Raw genomic sequence first — 24,913 nt, forward strand, 5'->3', positions numbered from 1 at the left:
ACTAATATATTATTTACAACAATTAAGAGGATTTAAAAATTAACCAATAATATTTTTATATAATAGTATAGATAGAAGTAGAGATATAACTATGGATTTCATACCATAATCATTGAAATTAAAAACAGTAATTATATCATTGCATACTTTCAAATCACAAAATTTAAGAAATAATACTAATATATTATTGACAATAATTTAGACTGTTTAAAAATTAACCAATAATAATTTTATACAATACTATAGATAGAAATATAGGTATAGGTATAGATTTAGATATAGATATCATATAGTTATTAATTAAGTAAATCTAGCTCCATTCAAATTCTATTGGGGTTCATTATGGCCCTATTTTAATTATTTATTTTTAATATTTTAATGTATATATTATTTATGAAAAAAATTGTATTAATTTGATAACCATAATTATATAATTTTACCATTTTTATCTTCAAAAATTGAATAATTTGTTTTCAAAATAATATTTGTTGTTCATATTTTAAAAACATATAAAAATTATTTTACTAAAAATCAATGTAATTTTCTTTTCGTGAATAACCTATATATTAAAAATTTAAAAAAAAATAATTGAATTATATCAAAATAAGACCCGTGATGAGATTGATAGATGGAACAAAATTCAGATTGTTATTTAATCTCACTTTTCATCAAGAGCATTGCTACTCTGGTTCAAAAATTAAATGTACCTTTTAAACCTAATGATGTGGCATTATATTAAAATATTTCACTCTCTCTCTCTTTCTCTCTCTCTCTCTTATTTATTATCTAATGATCAATCAATCTTTCTTTTTGTTGACACATCACTAGGTGTAAAAATTGGGTCTATAAAATGGACTTGTGTATCATTTTCCTTTCATCAATATCTTTGTCTTCTCTAACTCTTTTACAACCATCTCTCTGAAGTCTTAACAATATCCAATGCCTTCTCCACCACCCCCACCATCATCTCCATTGCTAAACCACCCAAAACATCCCGTGTTCGACGCATCTCTTCTCAAACACGAACTCAACATACCTCCACAATTCATATGGACCGACCATGAAAAACCCAGCCTCCATGAGCCACCACCACTCTTCGTTCCACCTATTGACTTGGGAGCCTTCATCTCCGGTGACCCCCTATCCGTCTCAACAGCTATTCAACTTGTCGATGAGGCTTGCAAGAAACATGGCTTCTTCTTAGTCATAAACCATGGAGTTAGCAAAGAGATTACCAGTGAAGCTCAGAAGAACATGGACTTGTTTTTTGATATGCCATTGAAAGAGAAACAGAGAGCTCAAAGAAAAGTTGGGGAATATCATGGGTATGCTAGTAGCTTTACTGGTAGGTACTCTTCCGGGCTTCCATGGAAAGAAACTCTTTCTTTTAGATATTGTGATGACGGTGGATCATCAAACGTGGTTGGAGAGTACTTGGTTAGCACAATGGGTGAAGATTTTAGGCAATTTGGGTATGAAAACCTTAGTTTGTTCTATTTGGTTATGTTTTTGTTTTCTTTGTTTTCATTTTTCTGTGTTTTAGAAAACAAAACAATGAAAAATTTAGAAATACCAATCAGTTTGATATTATTTTTCAACCATGCTATATAAACTCATAAAAAATATCTAAAAAAATATATTTATGAATAATAATCATTTTCCTTGTGGTCCGCATCCCATCAATTTTAAATCTACGCTATATAATTGTTTCGAGGTAGATTTTAAAATAACTTTTCATGCCTCATGGTATCTCTGATTATTTATATTTTTATAATTTTTTTGATTTTTTTCCAAAAGTAAGTATTCAGAAAATTTTCTCAAAAAGCTCTCAAATATATATATATATATATATACATATTTATTAGGAAAAAAAAAAAGAAAAGGAACCATAGTCTATGTAATTCGTGTTTTGCGTTAATTTGATTACTATAGTTTTATTTTTGAAAATTTCACATCATGTCAATTTACCCTAATTCATAACATTCCTTTAGAAGTTAAATTGAAAGCAAGTGTGACATATCTTAGAGTAATTGAGGGGTTAACATCTTATTTGAAATTATTTATTCCTTTTTTAATGAATCATATTTTTCTTTACTTTTTTTTTTTCTAATTTCTCAAAATACAAAGTAAAAATTTGAAGAGCAAAATTAATACAATTGAATTTATTGAGGTCAAATTGATACAAGAATGAAATTACAAAATCAAAACATAATTTATTAAAAAAGAATACTATGAATGGATAACAAGAGAGGTACTATAGTTCTTATAATTTTACCATTTTAAATTATTTTAAGTAGCTGCGTTAATTTCATTACTAAAGATGATTTTGTTTGAATTTAAGAAGCCCACTTGAAAACATTAGATTTTTAAAGTGAGTATTCAAAACTTTTTAATGAAAACCAGTTTCAAATATATATATATATATATATATTTTAATTGATGTAAAACGAAGAGTACAACAAAGGTACTTGGTCAAAAATATAATGTAACAATTCGTTAAATAATTTTTTAGTTATTATTATTATTATTATTATTGTGCTTTCTCAAAAATAAAAACACAAAATGAAACAACCCAAAATATAAAAATAAAAATACCCTTAATTATTTAGAACCATGTCTATCTCTATCTCAATTTATTATTTAGCTAAACTTGCTTTTTTGTTTTTGTTTTTGTTTTTGTTGCTTTTTGTGTTTTCTTAGAAGGATATACCAAGACTATTGTGAAGCAATGAACACTCTTTCACTTAGGATCATGGAGCTATTGGGGATGAGCCTAGGAGTGGGCCCAACCTATTTAAGAGAATTCTTTGAAGGAAATGAGTCAATAATGAGACTAAACAACTACCCCCCTTGTCTTAGAGCTCATGATACTCTTGGAACTGGTCCTCACCGTGATCCAAACTCGCTCACTATCCTTCATCAAGACAATGTTGGTGGGCTTCAAGTGTTTGTTGATCAACAATGGCACTCCATTCTTCCCAATTCCGAAGCTTTTGTTGTCAACATTGGAGACACATTCATGGTAAGTACATAAACAAATGTTGAATAAGGAAAAGGTTATGAGTAGAAAAATAGTCTAAAAAGTAACCAAAAAGGGCTAAGTTTCCTCTTGTTCTAAATTTAGGATGACAATTTTCTCGTTCTTAATGAGAAAGCAAAGCAGGGACGAAGTTTTCTCTCCCGTCTTGCCTATTGTCATCCTTGTTTCTCTCATCCAAAACATTTATAGTCATTGGATCATGTGAGGGTTCAAAAATCTCAAAACATATCTAATAGTTATAGATGTTTTGGGATGGGGGACACCAATATTTAGAAACAAATGATCTAGTCTTCAAAAATTGCAGTAATAAACGAACACACAAATATGTAAAATTTAGATACAGAGTTATGTGACACCATTAAAATGACATTTAATTATATGACATCTAATTATTTGGTAATTTTTTTATATATAAAAAATTATTTTTGAATAGAATTTGTATTCATAATACAATCTATACAGAATGATGTGGCAATAATATTTTTGTAAATCTGGCTACAATGATGGGTGTTTTCTCTTCAAATGAAAGGATTGCAAAATGTCCTATCATTCTGTATGATTTTGTTTTTCTTACAAATTGTATTTTATAATATCGCTACAAGAATGAAAAAACATATTTGGCGACCAAGGTGTTTTTTCATCGCCAAAGATGACTTTAGCGACCATTTTTCTGACTTTATAACGTTGTTGAATGATTGACATGGCTATGGATTCTTTGTCATCTAATCCCTTTGTCTTTATGTGTCAATGTACTTTCCTTAACTATTGAATCATATGAGAATCTCGAAATATAATTCAATAATTGAGGATGTATTGAGAGACGAACATTAAAATTTTGGGATAGAAGACCTTGTGTCCAATGTTAGTGATGGTTTCAAAGAGCGAAGGATAAACTTGAATTTAGAAACAGTGGACCATGTGTTCAATCATGCGAAAAACTCAAAATATATGAGAATCTTATTAAACTTTTTCTAATGAAGTTTATTAGCAAAAGCTTGAATTTTAATGCAAAAAAGTTTGAAAATGTTTCAGGCTCTATCAAATGGAATTTACAAGAGTTGCTTGCATAGAGCAGTGGTAAACAAACAAGTTCCAAGGAAGTCTCTGACCTTCTTTTTGTCTCCGAACATGGACAAAGTGGTGAGTCCACCTAATGGATTGGTCAACAGTCATAATCCAAGGATATATCCAGACTTGACTTGGCCAACTCTTCTTGAATTCACTCAGAAGCATTACAGAGTTGACATAGATACCATTGATGTCTTCTCAAATTGGCTTCAATGCAAAACCAACTGAAGAGAGTCCAAGAAAAGTACTAGAATCTTCACATTTTTTTATTTTTGTTTTTATTTTTTACAGTGGTGATATGTTCTTGGAAAAAATACTCAGCTTTAAATTTAGTGTGGTGTGAATTTAAATAAAAATGAATTTAATATATGCATTTTATATTTTCTCCTAAATATATATGTATGTTCTAAAAGTCCTTAGTTTGGCAATCTTCAAACAATCTATTTGGCTAAAAAGGAGTTAAATATAAAAAGTATGTTTGCTTTGACTAAATAATAAGTGATTTCTTCTTAAATAAATACCTTTTTTTAATTGTAATTAGTTGTCTAATTCATATAATCCTTAGAATATTTGTAAGAGAAACTTTAACTATACTCTTCAATTTTACTAGTTAAACTATAAAAAAGATAATTTTTTTATTTTGTCTAATTTCTTTTGTCATTTATGTACTCCAATGCTACTATTTATTTCAACCTATCTATACACACAAATTGTTTAAAGAGCCTTCTAAGGCTCTTCAAATGTCGCTAACTTTGACGAATTTTGTTAAAATCATTATTGTAATAGCTAGCCTGTTGAAATGACTAAAATATGATAATGCTAACTTTAGAAGCTAACATGCCTCATTTAAAGAGTCCATTGGAGATGCTATACATAATGTCATACTAATTGACAACAATAAAACAAAAATTATGAATGAAATGCATTCAAGTTTGGCTTGTTTACTTTTTTCAGATGATTTGAATCAAACTTAAACTATATATAATCAAGTCGAGTCGAGTTAAGTTGTAACGCCCCAAAAATAATCAACAATAGATAATTCCACAAAGTAAGCAGAAAACCAATAATGTTTCGTTCTTTCATTAACTCTCTTGAAAATATTACAAAAGATGTCACATACAATTATACATTTATAAATCCTAGATTGTGAATCCATAGCATGTGACTTATATCAATGCAGGGAAACGAAAAGAAGTACCCATAGGTTCATGCCTTAGTGGCTACATATTTCCAAGTTGATGCTTGGTTACAATTAAAATGGGTCAGGCCCAAAACAAATAAAAAGCTTGAGGCTTGTACAACAGATATTTACAACAAAAGAAAAGCAAAATGAGCCTTCAGCTCCACTATCCTCCCAAGTTAAGCCCTTGGCGGAGGCATACCATCAGCACCTGAAAGTTGGTTCCACATACGATGAACTAAAGCCTAGTAGAGAATACTTGAAAACACTGTATGATGCTTAACATAGTCATATGATGAATGCATATGCATGCCATTTACCAAATCGTCAAACTTTCTCTTTCAAAACAATGCGATGTCATGATTATAAATCAATTCATAAAACAATACTTTTTAGAACAAAAAATAAGGCAGTGGATACACAACACCGGGAATCTCTGGGTATGTGTCTGCCAGTTGGCTATACAAGTACTGCCAAATCCATTTTATCGGTACTAACATGGAGAATTGGCACCTAACCACACAGGTTTTTGTACATTCATTAAGGACACACATGCCAACATAGATAATACCTCAACCACACCCCTTAACTATATTCACCAAGGTATTCAACCTTTTTTTCTCAAAGAGATACAATTTCATTGCATGACTATGGAATAATGTTCACTGCAAGTATTAGGTTTTAATTAACCTAATCCTCATGCAATTTCTACAACAATCAAAGTTATGCTTCACCGATAACCCAAAATAGATATCTCTACACAAAAGATAAATCCCCAACAACAGTTACACTTTCATAATCTCACTATGGAAATGTTAATACATATGCAACTCCACTCTCATCTTTAATAGATACATCCATTTTATCTTCTAAAAAACTCAACATCTTTTCCTTTCTTCTTAAGGTCAAAACCAATGTTTTCTAACAAATCATCTATTCCTTTCAAAAACACATTTAAAGGAGAAATTCCCAATATTTCAACAAAACTCAACAATATATAACGATTCTGGTTTAGACTCGACCCGTTTATTGTTTTGGATCTGGGATTCCTTATGTTGTTTGGTTGTTCATATCCTGATTCATCTTATTCTAGATTAGTTTTGTTGTTTGGATGTCTTTATTGCGTTTGGAATAGGTTGGGAGTTTGTTTTTCAATAGAACTGTTGCCCAGATTTTGGTCAGTTCGCGCGAGTGGTGCTTTGGTCGCTCAACCAATCTTTGAGAACTTCCAGTATATTTGCAAGTCTGCAAATATATTGGGAGGGTGTTTTGTTTTCGCTCGAGCTATGTTTCTTGCACTCAAGCGGTGTTGGCTCGAGTGGTCCTTCTTGCGCTCGAGCAGTCTTTGGGAACTCTCAGTACTTTTGCAGGCATGTAAAAGTACTGGGATGATGGTGTTCTACGGTCGACCGGTCACTTCGTTCGCTCGACCGGTCTCACTTGTTGTGTCTAGTTGCTCTAGCGGTGTCTTGGTCACTTAAGCGGTCTACGTGTATATCAGTTCGTAAAAGTCACTTTGAGTCATTTTCTCATCTCTCTCTGTTTCTCTAAACATTCTAAAATCTCATATTTTCTTCTTCTCTCTCTAGAAACCATCTTTAAACCTCAGATACATTGTCATCCATTGATCTCTCAACCATGGTCCTTTCGAAAAAAGGGTAGCGCTTGCCTAGAGTTTCCTTCTGATCAAAGCAAAATTGGTTTTCAGCTTCATCGAGGTTTCTCCATTCTCTCTCTCGCCTTCTAGCTTTGAGGAAGGGATATCTCCACACTTTTTTTATGTTTTTAAACATGGTTATTTGATTTTCTAAATAATATTGTGATTTGAGAATTTTTGGATAAACCTAGGGTTTTGGCTTTGAAATCAAAAGAGGGTAAAAATAGTTTTCGGAAAATGATTGTGGGTTTGTAAATGTGGTTAAGTTGTGATAAAATGGTGAATTTTCATACTTGGAATTGGTTCATGAAGAAAAGGGGATTTTGCCCTAAAATGTGAATACTTGATTTTGTAAAGAGGAAATGGAAATGATGTTGGAATTTATGAAATTCGAATGCTGATGATGATGATGATGGTGGAGTTGGATATGCATTATCACTCCCATCTTGAATTTTTGAAAGTTTATCTTTATTAGAAATTATCTACATGTTTAGAGATATTTGCTTTGGGCTATCGGGGGAGAATAGCTATGAATGTTGTAGAAATCCCATGAGAATTAAGAGAATTAAAACTACTTTCTTATCCATTTGCATTGAGCATTGTTGCATACTTAACGCATCAAAAATATTTATCGTTTTGAAAAAAAATGGGTGAATACCCTGGTGAATCTAGGTAGCGGGTGTGGTTGTAGTATTATTGTTGTCTAGTGTATTGTTGGTGAAAGTCCAGAAACCCACGTGGTTAGGTTCCGAGCCTTCCGATTAGTGCCAGTAAAAATGGCAATTGGTAGTGCTTGTATAGTCTACTTGCAGACACATACCTAGAGATTCCAGTGTTGTATCCGCTATCCTGTCTTCTGTTGTAAAAGAAATGTTTTCATGAATTGTGATATAAACCTGGCATTGCATTGTTTTTTAAAGAGACATAAAATGTTTTGGCACAAGCATTGCATATGCATTCACTTTATAACTTTGTTAAGATTCATACACTGTGTTAGAGTATCTCTACTGGGCTTTGGCTCACACTATGTGGAAGATCATTCTCAGGTGCTGATGATATGCCTCCGCCAAGGCTGTAGCTTGGGAAGACTTGGAGCCGAGAGCTTATTGTTTGGTTTTTGTTCTATTTATTTTGTACAAGCCTAGGGCTCTATTTGTATAAACTCACTTTTGGTGTAACCAAGCATCGTCTTAGAAAGTTATAGCCATTAGGGAATTTATAAATATGTTTAACTTTTAGTTCATACTAGTAACTCATGCAAATGCTATAAATTTAGGGTTATGGCATATGAATGTATAACTGCATGTGTTGCATTTTGTACAATGGGATCACAACTTGGTATTAGAGCTACCGGGTTTGAATACTTTGGGATCGTGGGATGTGGTATTTACCACAATTGGTTACCTCGCTAGTTTGTGTTAGAAGTAAACCTGGTATGCTATGTGATAACATAGTTATGTGATTAAATGGGTATGAGATTTAATTTCTAAGATATTGATTGGGTCTACGAGTTTCTAAAAGTTTTGTTAGAAGAGCACTTGATCACTGCAATTTCTAACTGGAACTTTGGTAATGTCGCCAGACGATCATTATCTAGAAAGTTTGTATATGTTTACATGACTATGTGCTTATGTGGAGTGAATTAATTATTGTCCATCGCATTCGGACGTGAGCGAGTTAGCTTTGTCACATTTGTAAATGTGCTAATCTCTTGTGTTACCTTCATTGGGATGTTAGGACGTGGACATGGCGGCGGTAGGCGTAGCAGGCCTAGATGACAGGAGGTGCTATTACCGGATGATATTCCGGCACAGGAGGATGGGGCTGGTCAGGCCAATGTGGCCGAACTAGTTGGTCTACAAGCCATGGGCACTTTGGCCCGTGAAATGGCCGAAGCCTTGCGGGAATCCATGGACATTCTCAGAGCTTAAAATCAAGTCCAAGCCTACGTTGCTGAGACAGGCCCATCTTTTCTGAAGAGGGAGTTCTTCCGGTCTAATTTGGATGAGTTTTTGGAGGATTTGAAGGAACCACTGAAGCCGGATGAGTGGCTAGAATAGATGGTGAAGACATTTCAGATGCTTGGCATCAAGGACAACGGGCTGAGAGTTACCTTGGCATCTTTCCAGCTAAAGAGAGATGTGGGTCAATGATTAAAGTATGCACATGGGCGCATTGGGGTGACTTAGGAGGCCTTTGTCAGTGCCTTCCAGGGAGCACAGTCTAGATCCACTTTTTTTGTACCGAGTTCTGGATTAGAGAGAGGTGGTTAGGCTGGGATCACTTGCTTTAAGTGTGGTCAGCTTGGCCACAAGTCTTTAGTTTGCCCGCAGAGAGGAGGACGACAATAATTTGCACCGTTTACAGCTTGTCCTCAGAGCCAGAGTTAGGGGAGAGAGCAACCGCCTACCTGTTATCAACGTGAGTAGTCAGGGCACGTAAGGTGGTTTTGCCCTCAGTCAGGTGGCATATCTAGTGCGTCTAGTTTGAGGCAGACACAGAGCCAATAGCCTATACCTTTAGCACAAGCCTCGAGGGCCACTCAAGGAGCCTCTTTGGCTCAATTAATGTTTCAGACTTATGCTTCGAGAGGTAAGCACGTAAAGCAGAGGCCTACGGGGCGTATGTATGCTAATACCACGACAAATTTGTTGGCAGCACCTTCGGTAGTGAGAGGTAACTTCTTGTTGTGTAATTCTATTGCTAACGTGTTGATTGATACTGGTGCATTACATTCTTTCATTTCGTTTGCATTTGCATCAGCATTGAGGTTAGAAGTGGCTCACTTAGCATCTCCACTTAGGGTAGAGTCACATGTTGGCGGTGAGGTTGTGTTGGACTAGGGGTGTCGGGGTTATGAGATAGAGGTTGCCGGTCGCCAAATTCTGTTTACTTTTGTGTTGATTGATATGTTGAGTTTTGATGTCATTTTGGGAATGGATTGGTTGTCACGACCCGAACCCGCCCCCATGGGTTAAGGACGTAACCGGCCAGCAATCCTCAGATTACCTACGGCCTCACACCAAAACGGACTTAACACATCAGAGTAAAGGGGGCCAAAAGGGAAGCAAAATTTAAAACTTTGTCCATAGAGCTGTGCTTACATGGCACATCAAACGAACCATACATATGTACGTTAATAACTCACAACAGAAACATAGTGATATAGGTTCTGTACCGACAGGATCATCCAAAACTAAGTCAACCCATAAAACTATAAGCAGACATATACAAAACTTCGTCAACCTGACAAAATGCAAATACACAACAAAAGGCGAAGGCGGGTCTCATGCGTGAGACACAAGGGCTGACTCTCTCAAAACCTTAGTGGTTCCATACAGACTTCTCTGAGGCTGGGTCTGGGCTTCTCTTGGCTCACCTACAAACACATGAATGAGCATGAGCGAAAGCCCAGTGAATAATATCAAATCAAATACAGAAGTTACATAACAACGTAGCACAACACTTTCCAAACAGCCTTGGGCCCAATTCATACTCCTATTCATGGCAAAACGGCCTTCGGCCCATTCACTTATGTCGAAACGGCCGTCGGCCCATCCATTTCTGTCAAAATGGCCTTCGACCCATTCATTTATGTCAAAACGACCTTCGGCCTACTCGTTCATGTCAAAACGACCTTCGGCCTACTCGTTCATGTCAAAACGACCTTCGGCCTACTCGTTCATGTCAAAACGACCTTAGGTCCATTCATATATGTCAAACGACCTTCGGTCCACTCATTCATTTCAAAGCGGCCTTTGGCCCACTCATTCATTTCAGAACGGCCTTTGGCCCACTCATTCATTTCCAAACGGCCTTTGGTCCACTCATTCATTTCAGAACGGCCTTTGGCCCACTCATTCATTTCCAAACGGCCTTTGGCCTATTTATTCATTTCAAAATGGCCTTTGGCCCACTTATGCTTATCGAAACGACCTTGGGTCCATTTATGCGTTCATATCAGACTTACGTCCACAATCCCACAATCCCAATTAGCAATTCATAAAGCTTCAAAGGGAGTAAACAATTGGACATTTACAAGCATTCAAATATCGATATTACTCACAGTGATCGGCTTGTGGATTTGCCCTGGAGCTTGACCCTACACGTTTCATGAACACAAAAGGGTCATTAACAGTTCAATCCGTTCTTTAATTCACATATTCCTCTTTAGGCTTTATTATCATCCCATTAACTCATTTACAATGCTTAACATATGCCTAAGAGTGCTTGCAAGTGAAAGAGAACGGAAAACAGAACACAAAATACAAAAACAGGATTTCAGAAAATAGGGTCCCCGCTCGAGCGTGGACTTCCCCGCTCGAGCGGACCCTTAGGTCTGCGAAAGTACTGGTTGCCTTCAATTCCAGCTCGAGCGTGAACTCGGCCGCTCGAGCGGACTGCCTGTCTACATAGCTCCCCGCTCGAGCGTAAACTTCCCCGCTCGAGCGGGAACCATGTCTGCAGAAAATGCTGGGAGCTCGATTTCTCCGCTCGAGCGTCACTTCACCCGCTCGAGCGGACGACGAAAATCTGGGAATCCCAGGTTGAGTTCTTGAGCTCCATTCCGACTTTTAACCAACAAATCATGCATGTTGTAGCTCAAATATCACATATAAGTATACTAACAAGGTATAAACACCAAAACACCTTATTATGGAGCTCAATTTCAAGGATTAAACACTTGCATGTCTCAAATTGACACCAAACTCAATTCTAACACACATATTCATGCATTCAAAGCTCCCATCTTCAATTATTCAGACATGCATGCCCATTTGACTTCATATTCACTTCAAATAATGTAATTAGTGCTCATTCCCATAAAATTTAACAAAGACATGCTTGCATGTGGGATTACACTACCAATCTTTCACAATTTCACAAATTACATGCTAGATTTTGTGATTCCATAGGAGTTCTTTACATGCATGCACATATAGTCTTCAAATTCATCAAAACCAACTCCTTTCATGTTCTAGATCACAAATTCATCTTTAATTCCCGAAATCACAACTCAAATTCATGAGTTAGGGGTTGGTTACTCACCTAGGAGCTTTAATCTTCCAATTTCTAGTCAATTCTTGAGTTAAATCTTCAAATCCCCAAGCTAGAACCAAAAATTGCTCAAGTCTCTTCCTTTCTCTCTCTATAGCCGGCCTCTCTCTCACTCTCAAGTGTCTAACTCAGATTTTGAGTTTTTGAGAGAGCTAAAGGAGAGTGCAATGCAAATATACAACTAGCCCCACTAACAAATATTTTAATATAAAATAATGGGGCACTTAATTTATCAATTTAATCAGTTTAAATTGACCAGAATCAATTTTCAATTAAATTTCACCGTAGGCTCTAAAAATTATGCCAATCACAATGGCGTAATCAATTTCGGGTTCTATGGCCGATAAGGCCCTCAATTTAATTCCAAAGCGGATTATTCAAACAGATATTCCTACGGTGAACAGGTAGAATTCCAAAGTCGCATATATTCACATAATGGCACACAAAAATCATATCAAAACATATAGTCACATACGTATTAGGGACCAATTAGCATACTACGGAACAGGGGTATTACATTGGTTGTCATCTTATTGGGCCATTAAAGGCTATTACCGTCAAAGAGTTACATTGTGCACCTAGAGTGTTGATTATTTTTATTTCTTGCAAGATTGAGTCGATAGAGCCTTATTACCAGTGTATGATCCGCGTGGCCGGGGGGCGCTTAGTTTCCTTCTTGCTACATTCTTAGGTGTTGAGAGTGATGTGGTTCGAGTAGAGTTTCTAAGGGTAGTTTGTGAAACGCTCTCAAAATAATAACATTAAAACCTATCAACTTAGACATGCATTGGAGTAAAAGATAAACATTCTTCTATTCATCAGAGTAGTTCTTTACAAAAGTATTACATGTTAACAACAAAAGGAAATGCCCTACGGGCTTACAACTTTCCAAGTTAACACTTGGTTACAAAAAGAAGAGTGCTAACACAATACATATTAAGCCCTTGGCTTGAATTTACATGTAATACATCAAAAGAAAGTAAATGACAAAACAGTCTGTCTGCCCCTAGCCTCCCAAGCTATGTCCTTGGAGGTGGCATGCTACCTGTACCTGAAAATGATGTCCCATAAAGGGTGAGCCACAGCCCAGTAGAAATACACTAAACCAACCATGAACAATGACTAAAAGATTAGCAGTTGATAGATGGTCAACACAGATACATCAACATATATCACATTTCGATTTCATGACATTAAGTCCATGTTACATTTCATTTCCCATGTCTTTTCCAACTTTGAGTTTGAAAACAAGGCTCAACACTTAGCCAAATAACTTAATGAGATTTAGACTCATCTTTAAAACACTTTCAAAATGTCTGAGGGATACACATTATAATACTGTATCAATAGCACCTAAACCATTTCCACACTTTTCGAAAGATACACATTTCGGTGCTGTATCAGCATAACATAGAATCACTTCTATACTTTACAATTGATAATGATATACATTTTAGTGCTATATCAAATCAATTCAAACACTCTCATAATCAACACTTGATACACATTGTAGTGCTGTATCAATGTCACACAAAATCCGGTTTAGAGGTCCATCCCCTATCTTTCCCTAAACCGTGGAGTACATCCCCCATCTCCTCTCATACAACACATGTATATAAACGTAGATCATATACAATCAATCAATGCATAGAATTAATGTATTATTCCAATTGCTATACTCAATAGCATACTCAATCGATTAGTTTTAGTTTGCCTAATCATCGTGCAGTGTCTACAACAATCAAGACTATCCTCCACCGATAGCCCAAAGCAGTTATTTCTATACTGAAAATAAATGCACCAAATGGATATATAATCAACATTTCAACTAGGTGAGCGATGAACGAATCAAACTACACCATTTAATCCCATGCACCTTCAATTCCAACATTCTTAATTTGATTCTTCTTTCCTTCAAATTAATTATACCAATTAATTTATCAATGTAATTAGGGCATTTTCCATAATTAACATCACAACCCTAAGGTTCCATTTTCACCAATTAACCAATATTGATCTCATTTCTCTATGCCAAACATGCATATGAGTTTATATAAACAAAACCCTAACTTTTGTAAAATTACACAAGGGCCCAAACTTTCTCAGAATTACCCAACAACCCCCAACTCATCAAAATACTAAAATTCAAAGACAAAACTCATGAGAAGGAGTAGGATATCCCTACCTCGAAGTTAGAACTCTAACGGAGAAGGAGAAGAAAGTGAAAATGCTCCAAACACCACGATTTTCGGATCAAAACGAAGCCCTCGACGATCAACACACTTTTACAAAGGCCGGAGGATAGAGTGACACTTTAATTAGATCAAACCCTAGAGAGAAGGGAGTTTCTAGAGAGAGGAGCTCTCAAAATAACTTTTTAGAAAGTAAGAGATAGAGAGAGAATGTAAAAAGTGATTTTAAAATGCCCAGCTGCCAACTGATATACGACATTCCGCTTGAGCAGAGAACACAACGCTCGAGCATCAAGAACAAAAAACTAGATACGCTCGAGCGCAATAAGGCCCACTCGAGCGCCAAGAAACAAGAATAAAGTACATCCGCTCGAGCGCGAAAACCAGTCTGCTCGAGCGTAGATTTCCCCCTCCCAGAACTTACACCAAAAAGTACCACCCGCTCGAGCGCCAGAGTATCCGCCCGAGCGTAAAGAAACCCGCTCGAGCGTAAAAATCACACCTGCAGAAGTTTTGCAGGCACACGAAATACTGGGAGTGTGCAATCTCCACTTGAGCGCAACAAGGCCAGCTCGAGCGGAATGACCAAAAACCTGGCAACAAGATTTTAGACCAAGGTTCAACCCACATGTTCGAAACATGCCCAACACATCCTAAAACTCAAACAAATGGAATTAAAGGACGACAACAAGATAGATACAACTACCAACTCCACAAAACCGAGTCTGGAATACAACAGGACAGTAAAGGGACAACTAGGATCGCTATAGTTTGTAAATACCCAGACGTCTTTCCCGAGGTTCTCACTAGTTTACGACCTCACCGTGAGATTGAGTTCTCTATTGATTTATTGCTAGGCATGACATCGATTTCCATGGCACAATATAGATTTGCACCTATCAAGTTAAGTGATTTGAAGATTCACTACAAGAATTATTAGATAAGGGCTTTATCTTCCCTAGTACTTTGCCTTGGTGAGCATCGATTCTCTTTCCCAAGAAAAAGGATGGCATATTACGACTTTGTGTTGATTACCGAAAGTTGAATCGGGTAACTGTTAACAAAAAGTACCCACTACCTCGTATAGATGATTTCTTTGAACAATTGAAGGGGTCTTGATGCTTTTCTAAGATAGACTTAAGATCGCGTTATCACCAGTTAAGAGTCAAGGATGAGGATATGTAGAAGATGGCATTCCATAAGCGGTATGGCCATTATGAGTTTCTAGTGATGCCTTTTGGGCTAACTAACGCACCGGCCTTGTTTATGGACTTGATGAACCAAATTTTTTGCGAGTTCTTAGACCGTTTTGTGGTTATCTTTATTGATGGCATCTTGATTTACTCATCCTCTGAGGAGGAACATGAGGAATACTTGCGGATTGTACTTTAGTTGCTCAGAGCCCACAAATTATATGCTAAGTTTAGAAAGTGTGAGTTATGGTTGAAGGAGGTGAAATTCTTAGGCCATGTGGTATCTGGGGAAGGGGTGACTATAGACTCTTCTAAGATAGTGGCAGTACAAGATTGGGAACAACCTAAGAATGCCTTTGAGATCTGGCGTTTCTTGGGGTTAGCCGGTATTACCATCATTTTGTAAAGGGTTTCTCTAGATTGGCCACACCATTGACTAGACTGACGAGGAAGGGAATCAAATTTGTGTGGAGTGAGACTTATCAGAAGTCATTTCAAGAGCTTAAGGTTAGAATTAGCACTGCTCCATTGTTGATTATTCCAGAGAGGGGTTTGGGCTATTCAGTGTATTGTGATGTGTCTCGGGAAGGTTTGAGTTATGCCTTAATGCAAGAGGGGAAGGTAGTGGCATATGGCTCACGGCAATTGAAAACACATGCGAGAAACTATCCTACCCATAACTTAGGACTAGCAGCAGTGATTTTACGCCTGAGATCTGTCACTGAGATGCACAACCCCGGATCCCAGCAACTGGAAAGTTGTCCCTAGTCTGAATAGCGCTGTACCAGAGATCACAACCGAGCTCCTGAATGCAGAACAGACAAAGATGACCAAACATGATCACATAGAGAAAGTTGATCGGGGAAGTATTTATGGCTGGACTTCAGGATGAAGTTGCCTACGTATCCCAAAGATGGGAATCAAGCCTTACATAGTTCAGCTTCGGTTCACTCGTGTATTAACTCTCTCCTTTTGCGCTCTAACTTTTGCCAAGGCTGCCCTTTCTGGGTTTTCAACCTTGCAAGCTTAGTTTCTATCATTTCGAATTTTTTTATGCTCTAACTTTTGCCTCGGTCGCCCTTTCGGGTTTTCGGCCTAGTGAGCCACTCAGGAAAAATATTTCTTCAACTTGTCCATGTTGATCGGTTAGGAGAACTCTAGGCCATATAGGCCCATCAGAACGACAACTCCACCCGACCAGATAGACTTGATGACGTAAGGGCCAGTCCAATTAGGTCTGAACTTGCCCCTAGGGTCGTGGATGGGGGCTCGGTTGTCTTTGAGCACCAAATCTCCTTTTTTCAAATTCCTAGACTTAACCTTCTTGTTGAAAACCCTGGCAATTCGTCGTTGATAACCGTGAACATGATACAGTGCTTTCAGCCTTTTTTCATCAAAGAGCATGAGTTCATCGATCTTGCTTCGCTGCCAATCTGCCTTAGCTATCTGACACTCAATCAGTACCCGTAATGACGGAACCTCAATTTCGATAGGCCGAACGACCTCCATCCCACAGACCAAAGAATACGGAGTCGCCCCAGTAGAAGTTCGAATTGAAGTCTGGTAGCCCCACAGAGCAAACGACAGCTTATCTGGCCAGTCCCGGTAGGTTTCCACCATCTTCTGTAGAATGCGCTTGATGTTCTTGTTGGCGGCCTCAACAGCTCCGTTGGTTTGCAGCCGATATGTAGATGACTTATGAAAAGCCATATTGTACTTCTCCAATAAGTCAATCACTTCCTTCTTGAAGTGGGAACCATTATCTGAAATAATCTCGTTCGGGACCCCATAGCGATAGATGATGTTGTTCCTGATGAACTTTGCAATGTGCGATGTCTTCAACACCGCATAAGATTGGGCCTCAACCAACTTTGTAAAATTGTCTATCACGACCAGAATGAGCTCATGCCCATTGGACCCCTTCGGAGTGACAGCCTCGATCACAGCAATCCCCCAGACTAAAAATGGCCATGGCGAAGTCATGTTGTATAGCTTCGACGGCGGAATGTTCATGCGGTTTGCATGGATCGGACATTTGTGGCATCGCCGAACAAAGCCAGTACAATCCTCTCCCATGGTGGACCAGTAGTGACCTTGTCTGAGAATTTTTTGGGCTAGCATCACCCCGTTCAGGTGCGCTCTGCACTCACCTCCATGGATGGACTCCATCAGGCGCTTGGACTCTTCAGCATCAACACACAGCTTGTGCATCCCGAGATGACCTCTTTTGTACAGTTTTCCTCTACAGACGATGAACTGAGCAGCCATTCTTCGAATTGCCCTTTTTTCTTTGGCATTTGCCCCTAGTGGATACGCCTCTTTTTCCAAGAAGTTCCAAACATCATAATACCAGGGGTTCTCATCTTGTACCTCATCTATGGCAGCAATCAGCTCGTAGGCTGGCATAAATTTTTGTTCGATGATGATCGGACGCATCCGGACTCCGAAAAGGATATCTATCATAGAAGATAGAGTTGCCAATGAATCTACGAACCTGTTGTTCTCTCCTAACAGATGAGCGAAATTCAGTTTCTCAAACCGAGGAATTAGCATGTCCAAGGTCTGGTGGTAGATTCTCATCTTTTCTTCCTTGACTTTCCAATCTCCTTTAGCTTGAGATACAACAAGGTTTGAGTCCCCGATGACGTCCAACCGTTTTGCCCCTAGTTCCAGAGCTGCTTTAAGTCCAGCAATACGCGCCTCATACTTTGCCTCATTGTTCGAGACTTTGAACCGAAGTTTGAATGCTAGAGGTATACAGGAATATTCAGGCGCTATCAGCAACACCCCTATCCCATATCCATATTGGTTTGATGCTCTGTCAAAGTACATCGTCCAAAACTCTTCTTCGACATGCAGAATGGCGTCATCTGGGAACAAGTACTCGACTGCTTCATCCCCTTCAACTGGGTGATCGACTAGGAACTCCGCTACTGCTCTCCCTTTCACTGACTTGCGTGTCATATACTTCAGATCGAATTCGGAAAGCAGAAGCAACCAATGGGCTAGCCTACCTGTAAGTGTCGGTTTCTCGAAAAGATATTTGATTGGATCTAATCTTGAAACCAGCATTTACAGAGTGAGCTAATAGGTAGTGCCACAGCTTCGTGGTAGCCCATACTAAGGCCAAACAAGCCTTCTCCAGTGAAGTGTAGCGGGTCTCGTAATCTAGTATTTTCTTACTCAGATAGTAGATAGCTCTCTCCACTTTGTCCTCAGACTACTGTGTAAGCATGCAACCCATTGTAGTTTCAGTCACTGAAAGGTACAAAATCAACGGTTTCCCCGGCTCAGGCGGCGACAACACAGGTGGGTTCTGTAAATATTGCTTGATCTGTTCGAAAGCAACTTAGCATTGGCCGTCCCATTGGAATTTTTTTCTTTTCTTCAGGAGACCAAAGAGCGGTTCATGAGTCAAGGTTAATTTTGCGATAAACCGTCTTATGAATTGCACTTTACCCAGAAAGCCTCGTACCTCCTTTTCAGTCCTCGGTGGTGGCATTTCTAAGATGGCCTTGATTTTGGAAGGGTCAACTTTGATACCACTCTGTGTGATCAAGAACCCCAGCATTTTCCCTACTGTAACAGCAAACGTACATTTCTGAGGATTCAGCCGCAACCGATATTCCCTGATCCGTTGAAAGAATTTCTGCAAGGTGGTGTAGTGGCCCTCTCTTTCCATGGACTTGACAATCATGTCGTCCACGTACACCTCAACCTCTTTGTGGATCATGTCATGTAAAATTGTGGTCGCAGCCCGTTGATATGTAGCTCCAGCATTCTTCAGCTCAAACGGCATCACCCTATAACAATAGGTCTCCCACGGGGTGGTAAAAGCAGTCTTCTCCCGGTCCTCGGGTGCAATCAACATCTGATTGTAGCCTAAAAACCTATCTATGAATGAGGACAACACATGCCCCGCAGTGAAGTCCACTAATTCGTCAATATGCGGCAGAGGAAAGTCATCCTTCGAACTGGCTTTGTTCAAATCCCTGAAATACACACATACCCAAATTCTGTCGTCCTTTTTCGGCACCAGAACGATATTAGCCAAACAAGTTGGGTATTCAGATACCAGCTGGAATCCTGTGCCAATTTGCTTGGTGACCTCTTCTTTGATCTTGAGAGCCCAGTCCGGGCGGATCCTTCTAAGTTTCTGCTTAACAGGTCGAGCCTCTGGGTCAAGAGGGATCCGGTGCTGTACAATCTCAAGATCGATTCTAGGCATGTCTTCGTAAGACCACACAAAAACATCTTTGAAATCTTTTAATAAAGCAACTAAGCGCTCGTGCTCCTCCGAAGACAACGTGGACCCGATCTGGACCAGCCGCGGGTCCTTCTCAGTACCAACATTAATTTGGGTGATTTCATCAACCAAGGGTTTAACAAACCTCTCTTGTTCTTGATTGAGCAAATATTTCAAAACCGGAGGAATTTCTTCCTCGTCATTTTCATCAAAATTTTGAAAGTCCTGATTAATACAATAAATCAAGGGCACAGAAAAATACTCAAAAGCCACAGCCATTCCATTCTCATTAATCACTTCTAAGTCGTCTGATTCCTCTATTACAACAGACTCAAAGGAAAAAGAAAAAGACGACCTAGACTGGACTGTTGCATCCGGGTTGTCACCCCTAGAATACCAGACTCAGACTCAGATGGGCTGGAACTTGATTCCGACTCCACAGACTCGGTGGAATCAGATTTCGGCTCACTACCTGACCCAGTGCTGCTCGATAAGAATCCCTTCTCGGACTGCCAGACGAGGGAGGGTGCGATGGACGCATCCAAAATGCTTGAAGATGGGCTCTTAGCCATTTCATTCCCGATCATAGACACTGAGAGGTCATCTCCCAAGCACTCATATACGATCGGAGGATCTGAAAGTAGACAAGCCAGTGCTAACCCCATTTCAATCTCGGTGCTCTCGGAATCCACTTCCTTACACTGCTCAACCTCAGCTGATGGGTCTGTCTGCTCCTCGGCAACATTATCCCCGGACAACTAAAAGTCGAAGAAAATCTCAAATCCCGGCAGGCGCCTCTTCTCTGCGTTTAGCCATGGCTCTGGGAAGCCGCAGAATGGAAAGTCTTCCCCCTTTCGGACAAAGCGTCCGTTTAGGGTGCCCTGGATAGGCCGATGCATCAACTCAAAATGCTTCCCAACCTGCTTGGCTCTGGCTCTGGCTCTTCCGGCCATCTCTTTGCCTTTCCTCACCCAGTCCTCTTTGTTAGGCAGATAGCCTAAGCCAAAGGTATACGGATTGTGCAGTACTTCGGCCGATACAGTAATGCCCTTTCGGCCATTTTTCCCTAGTCCCATCCCAGGAATGTGCTGGAGCTTGTTCATGAGGTACACAGACTGCGCGCTGACATATAACCCCTCATCAACAACCAAGATGTTCTGTACGACCCGGGCCTCGGCTAGGGTAAATCCTGACAGGAACACATCCTCCGTGCCATGCTCAATTTCCAGAACCGGTGTAGACACTTCTGGCGGTGGATGAATTGACGAATTCCCAAAAACTATAGCCACCCCCTTCCCGTGGGGGTATTTAAACATTTGATGCAGGGTGGAAGAAACCGCCTTCACCTGGTGCAGCCACGGCCGCCCTAGGCGTAGATTGAATGTTACGGGAACGTCCAAGACATGAAAATCAAAATCGTGTTGCCCTGGACCAACCTGAGTCTGAATCTACACAGTCCCTATAACCTCTCTGCTAGTATTATCGTAGGCCCTTATCACTTGGGCAGTTGGCACAAAGTTCGCGGGCTTCAACCCGATTGCATATGCCTTCCTCGACGGGCACACGTTAATGGCGGATCCTGTGTCGACAAGAACTACCGGTATCCATTTGCCTTTACACTCCACAGAGATGTGGAGAGGTTTGTTATGGTTTGTGCCCTCAAGCGGCAGCTCCTTGTCAGTAAAGGTCAACGTCAGGGAAGCCCCTCCTGGAAAGAACAGTCCTACCAACTGCTCAAGCGTGGTATCTATTGAGAGTTTGGCCTCGTCCTGTGACACCCAGAATCTACACTATTGGTTGCAGTCAAGGGAGAGTCACTAATGAGTCCTATGGTCTATAACCAAGTAAGATCCCAGATCGTCGGAGGAGTCAAGTTAGCCTCCCTTCTAAGCCCGGCTTTCTTAGGCAGCGCACTACCCTTTTGACAGATCTTACTAGATATTGACACAAGGTCTCATAAGAAACGATAAGGTGTATACATATATATATATATATAGAGCATAAGTACATAACAACCACGAATATCCTTAATTTCAAAAGCTTGTTCCATTACATTACATCCCAAAAAGAAAATTTAAATCTTCATATGAGTCTTGCAAAATATCAAAAGAAAATTTCTAACTTTCCTAAGATAGCCAAAAGTCTTCGAAGGTTTCAGGCTCGTCGTCTCCAGCTATAAGGTCCTCTTCGGCACCTGGCATGATACGTTGTGAGCTTTGAATGCCCAGTAAACACACACCCACCCCGCCCATTTTTCCCAGTCCAATACAATCACAAATATAATATCAAGTAGTAAAGCATGATACTAAATAAATAAAGGGTTACAAGTTAGATGTTAGTAAACTAGAAATCCCCCAAAGAGATTTTGTCCTCCCAACCACAAGAATCGGACGCAGATTATTCGGTATGCCCCCTCTTCTGCTGCTTTGCTGCAGAGCTAACCTCGGATGCCTACCAACAGTTATATATCGTGTAGCGCCAACCGCAGGGCCTCAAAAGAGACGGTAATAATGGGCCTTGTCCAAATCCCTCCTCACACCAAACCACTTACGGTCTGAATACAACCACTCCGTTCAAGGGTTCCGAAAACCACTTGCGCAAGACTTTAACTTCCAAATACAGAACGCATCCCAAGAATCCATACATCACACATTATCATCCTTTCATTACTCAAGTGATCGAAAACCCAATACCATCCCAATTAAGTTTTCCGTTGAGTTAAATGTTTTAAATCAAGGTTAGACCAACTTAACAAGATAATAATATCCACATAAGCATGCATCATTAAGATGAGGAAGATAAAGAACATAACCATAACACATATAATATCATGCCAAGATATGATCATAAGCTAATAAGCATTTTCATGAACTCAAGAGCATAAAACATCCATGCACAACAAAATTTCCAGATTCAATATCACATAAGGATTAGAATTAAAGGACTATTTTAGATTTTTCACCGGACTCGGCCTTCCTATGGTTCGAAGAGAATTTAATCTAGTTTCCAGAAAATATTTCGGAAATCGGATAGCTTTTCTAGATTTTGAGTTATTTAGAAAACACTCCAGCGCTGTCCAGATTCATCGACCGTTACAAAATTTTGATTTTCTTGCAAACTGCTCACTGTTTTTCAATGAAACCAATTTTAGTTGAAAGATAACTCCTTAAGGAAGATTTTGACATAAAATAGAGGTCTAGAATAATTTTCAACATTTTTCTAGAAATTTTGAAAGTTGGCTGCGAAAACAGATTTTAAGCCACAATACCCAAAACAAGAAGATTTGTGGGAAAAAGGATCCACTAAGGGAAAATTTTCGTTTCTTTTGTCATCAAAACATGATAAATAACACATATTAAACTCAGAAAAATTTCTTGAAGGTGTGCCTTTGGAAAGTTTGAGAGATTGGTATGAAAAAGGTAGTTTTGTACCGAAATAAGGGAAACTACAAGAGACGTAGAATCATGGCTCAACTCTTATCATTTTTAACACAAGTAACTCATCAATAACACATCTGAAAACATTGCTTAGAACCCTTAAGAACATGTATTTGAAAAAGGAAAATAAAAGAGAAGGTTGTGTTGTGGCTTACTTGCTAAGCTTTGAACAAGATGGATCTCCTCTTCCTTCCTCTTCCTCTCAAGACTTCTCTCTTGCTCTCCTCTCTTGCTCTCCTCTCTCTCCTCTAGGCCGAATGTGTGTGTGAGTCTGTTGTTTGTGTTTGCCATGCTAGGGAGTGGTGGTATTTATAGGCAAATTTTGTTGTAAAATGACATAAAAGCCCACTAGTTGGAATTGGATGGAAAAGTTGGGATTTACTTGGAGTCTAATGGAACAGGAGTGATTAGGGAGCTTAATCATGGGATTAGGCAATATCTAGTTGGTCCCTAGTTGAAATGAAACTAGTATTGGAAACAAAACCCTAGGTCTAGGGCTACTAGGTGTTAGGGTTCCTAGAATACCATGATTACAATTCTTGAAAATAGGTTCCTCACATCTCCCTAGGGTGGCCGGCCATTGGGAAGGGTGATGGGGCTTATTTTTTATTCAATTTAGGTACTAGGGACACATCTCCCAATGTATATATACATAGATCTCAATTTGATTGATGGTACCTATAGTATAAAGTACATGTACTAGTTTATAGGGCAAATCTTGAAATTAATAAAAGAAGTGAGGGCTTGGAATGAAACTTATGTTTTGGAACCTTATTTATGTAGGATTAAATTAAATTACACTAAGGAACCTAATTCGGCTAGGATATTCCTGTTTCGATAAAAAAAATGCTAACCGACAAGATTCGAAATAATTCAAGGAACTGAGGGAGCTTTAAGAAAATAATTCAAACATTACGGTCTTTAAAGAGAATACATCTTTCAACAGCTTCACAACCCATCCCCCTTAAAAAAATTTCATCCCCGAAATTCAACTACATACTGCCTTCGAAATGTTCGGGGTAGTTTGCCTTCACCCAATCTTGGCGTTCCCAAGTAAATTCCTCAATTCCCCGATGATGCCATAGCACTTTTACCAAGTGAACCGTTTTGCCTCTAAGGTTCTTCTCTCGACTATCTTGTATTGCTACCAGTCCTTCTTTAAATGTAACATCTTTGTTAAGACTAATTTCTTCCCATTTGAGGATGTGTGATGGGTCGGCGATGTATTTTCTCAACATAGATACATGGAAGACGTTGTGTATCCCTGCTAACCGCGGGGTTAGAGCTAGTCTGTATGCTACTTCGCCCACTCTTTCCAATATTTCAAAAGGCCCAATATCGTGGTGATAGCTTCCCCTTTTTTCCAAAACGTACAACCCCACGTTTAGGTTGCACCTTTAGGAACACGTGGCTGCCTACTTCAAACATCAATGGCCTTCTTCTCCTATCTGCATCATTCTTTTGATGGTCTTGAGCAGTCTTCAACCGTTACCGGATCAATTTTGACCGTCTCAGTAGTTTCTAGAACAAGTTCAGGTCCGATCAGATTTGCATCAGCCACTTTAGTCTAACAAATCGGTGATCTACAAGGTCGTCCATATAATGCTTCAAAAGGCGCCATACCAATGCTAGCTTGAAAGCTATTGTTATAGGCGAATTCAATTAAAGGTAGGTGTCGTTTCCAGCTTCCTTGAAAATCCATTGCGCAGGCTCTCAACATATCCTCAAGTGCCTGGATGGTGCGTTCAGATTATCCATCTGCTTGCGGGTGAAAGGCGGTGCTAAAACATAACTCTGTACCAAGAGCTTCCTGCAGGCTTCCCCAAATTTGAGCGGTGAACC

The 24,913-nt window shown here is 39.0% G+C and overlaps 1 protein-coding gene across 1 annotated transcript; it reads left to right on the forward strand.

Annotated features, from left to right (window-relative positions):
* The first annotated feature begins 939 nt into the window (after positions 1-939).
* Positions 940-4,336, forward strand: LOC145795894 (gibberellin 20 oxidase 1-D-like). Its single transcript, XM_082880829.1, has 3 exons — positions 940-1,472; positions 2,701-3,022; positions 4,073-4,336. The coding sequence occupies exons 1-3, from the start codon at positions 940-942 to the stop codon at positions 4,334-4,336; spliced, it is 1,119 nt and encodes a 372-aa protein (XP_082736955.1).
* Positions 4,337-24,913: the final 20,577 nt, after the last annotated feature.

Source organism: Camellia sinensis, chromosome 7, assembly GCF_055761805.1.
Source record: "Camellia sinensis isolate YWXY chromosome 7, ASM5576180v1, whole genome shotgun sequence".
Taxonomy (NCBI): domain Eukaryota; kingdom Viridiplantae; phylum Streptophyta; class Magnoliopsida; order Ericales; family Theaceae; genus Camellia; species Camellia sinensis.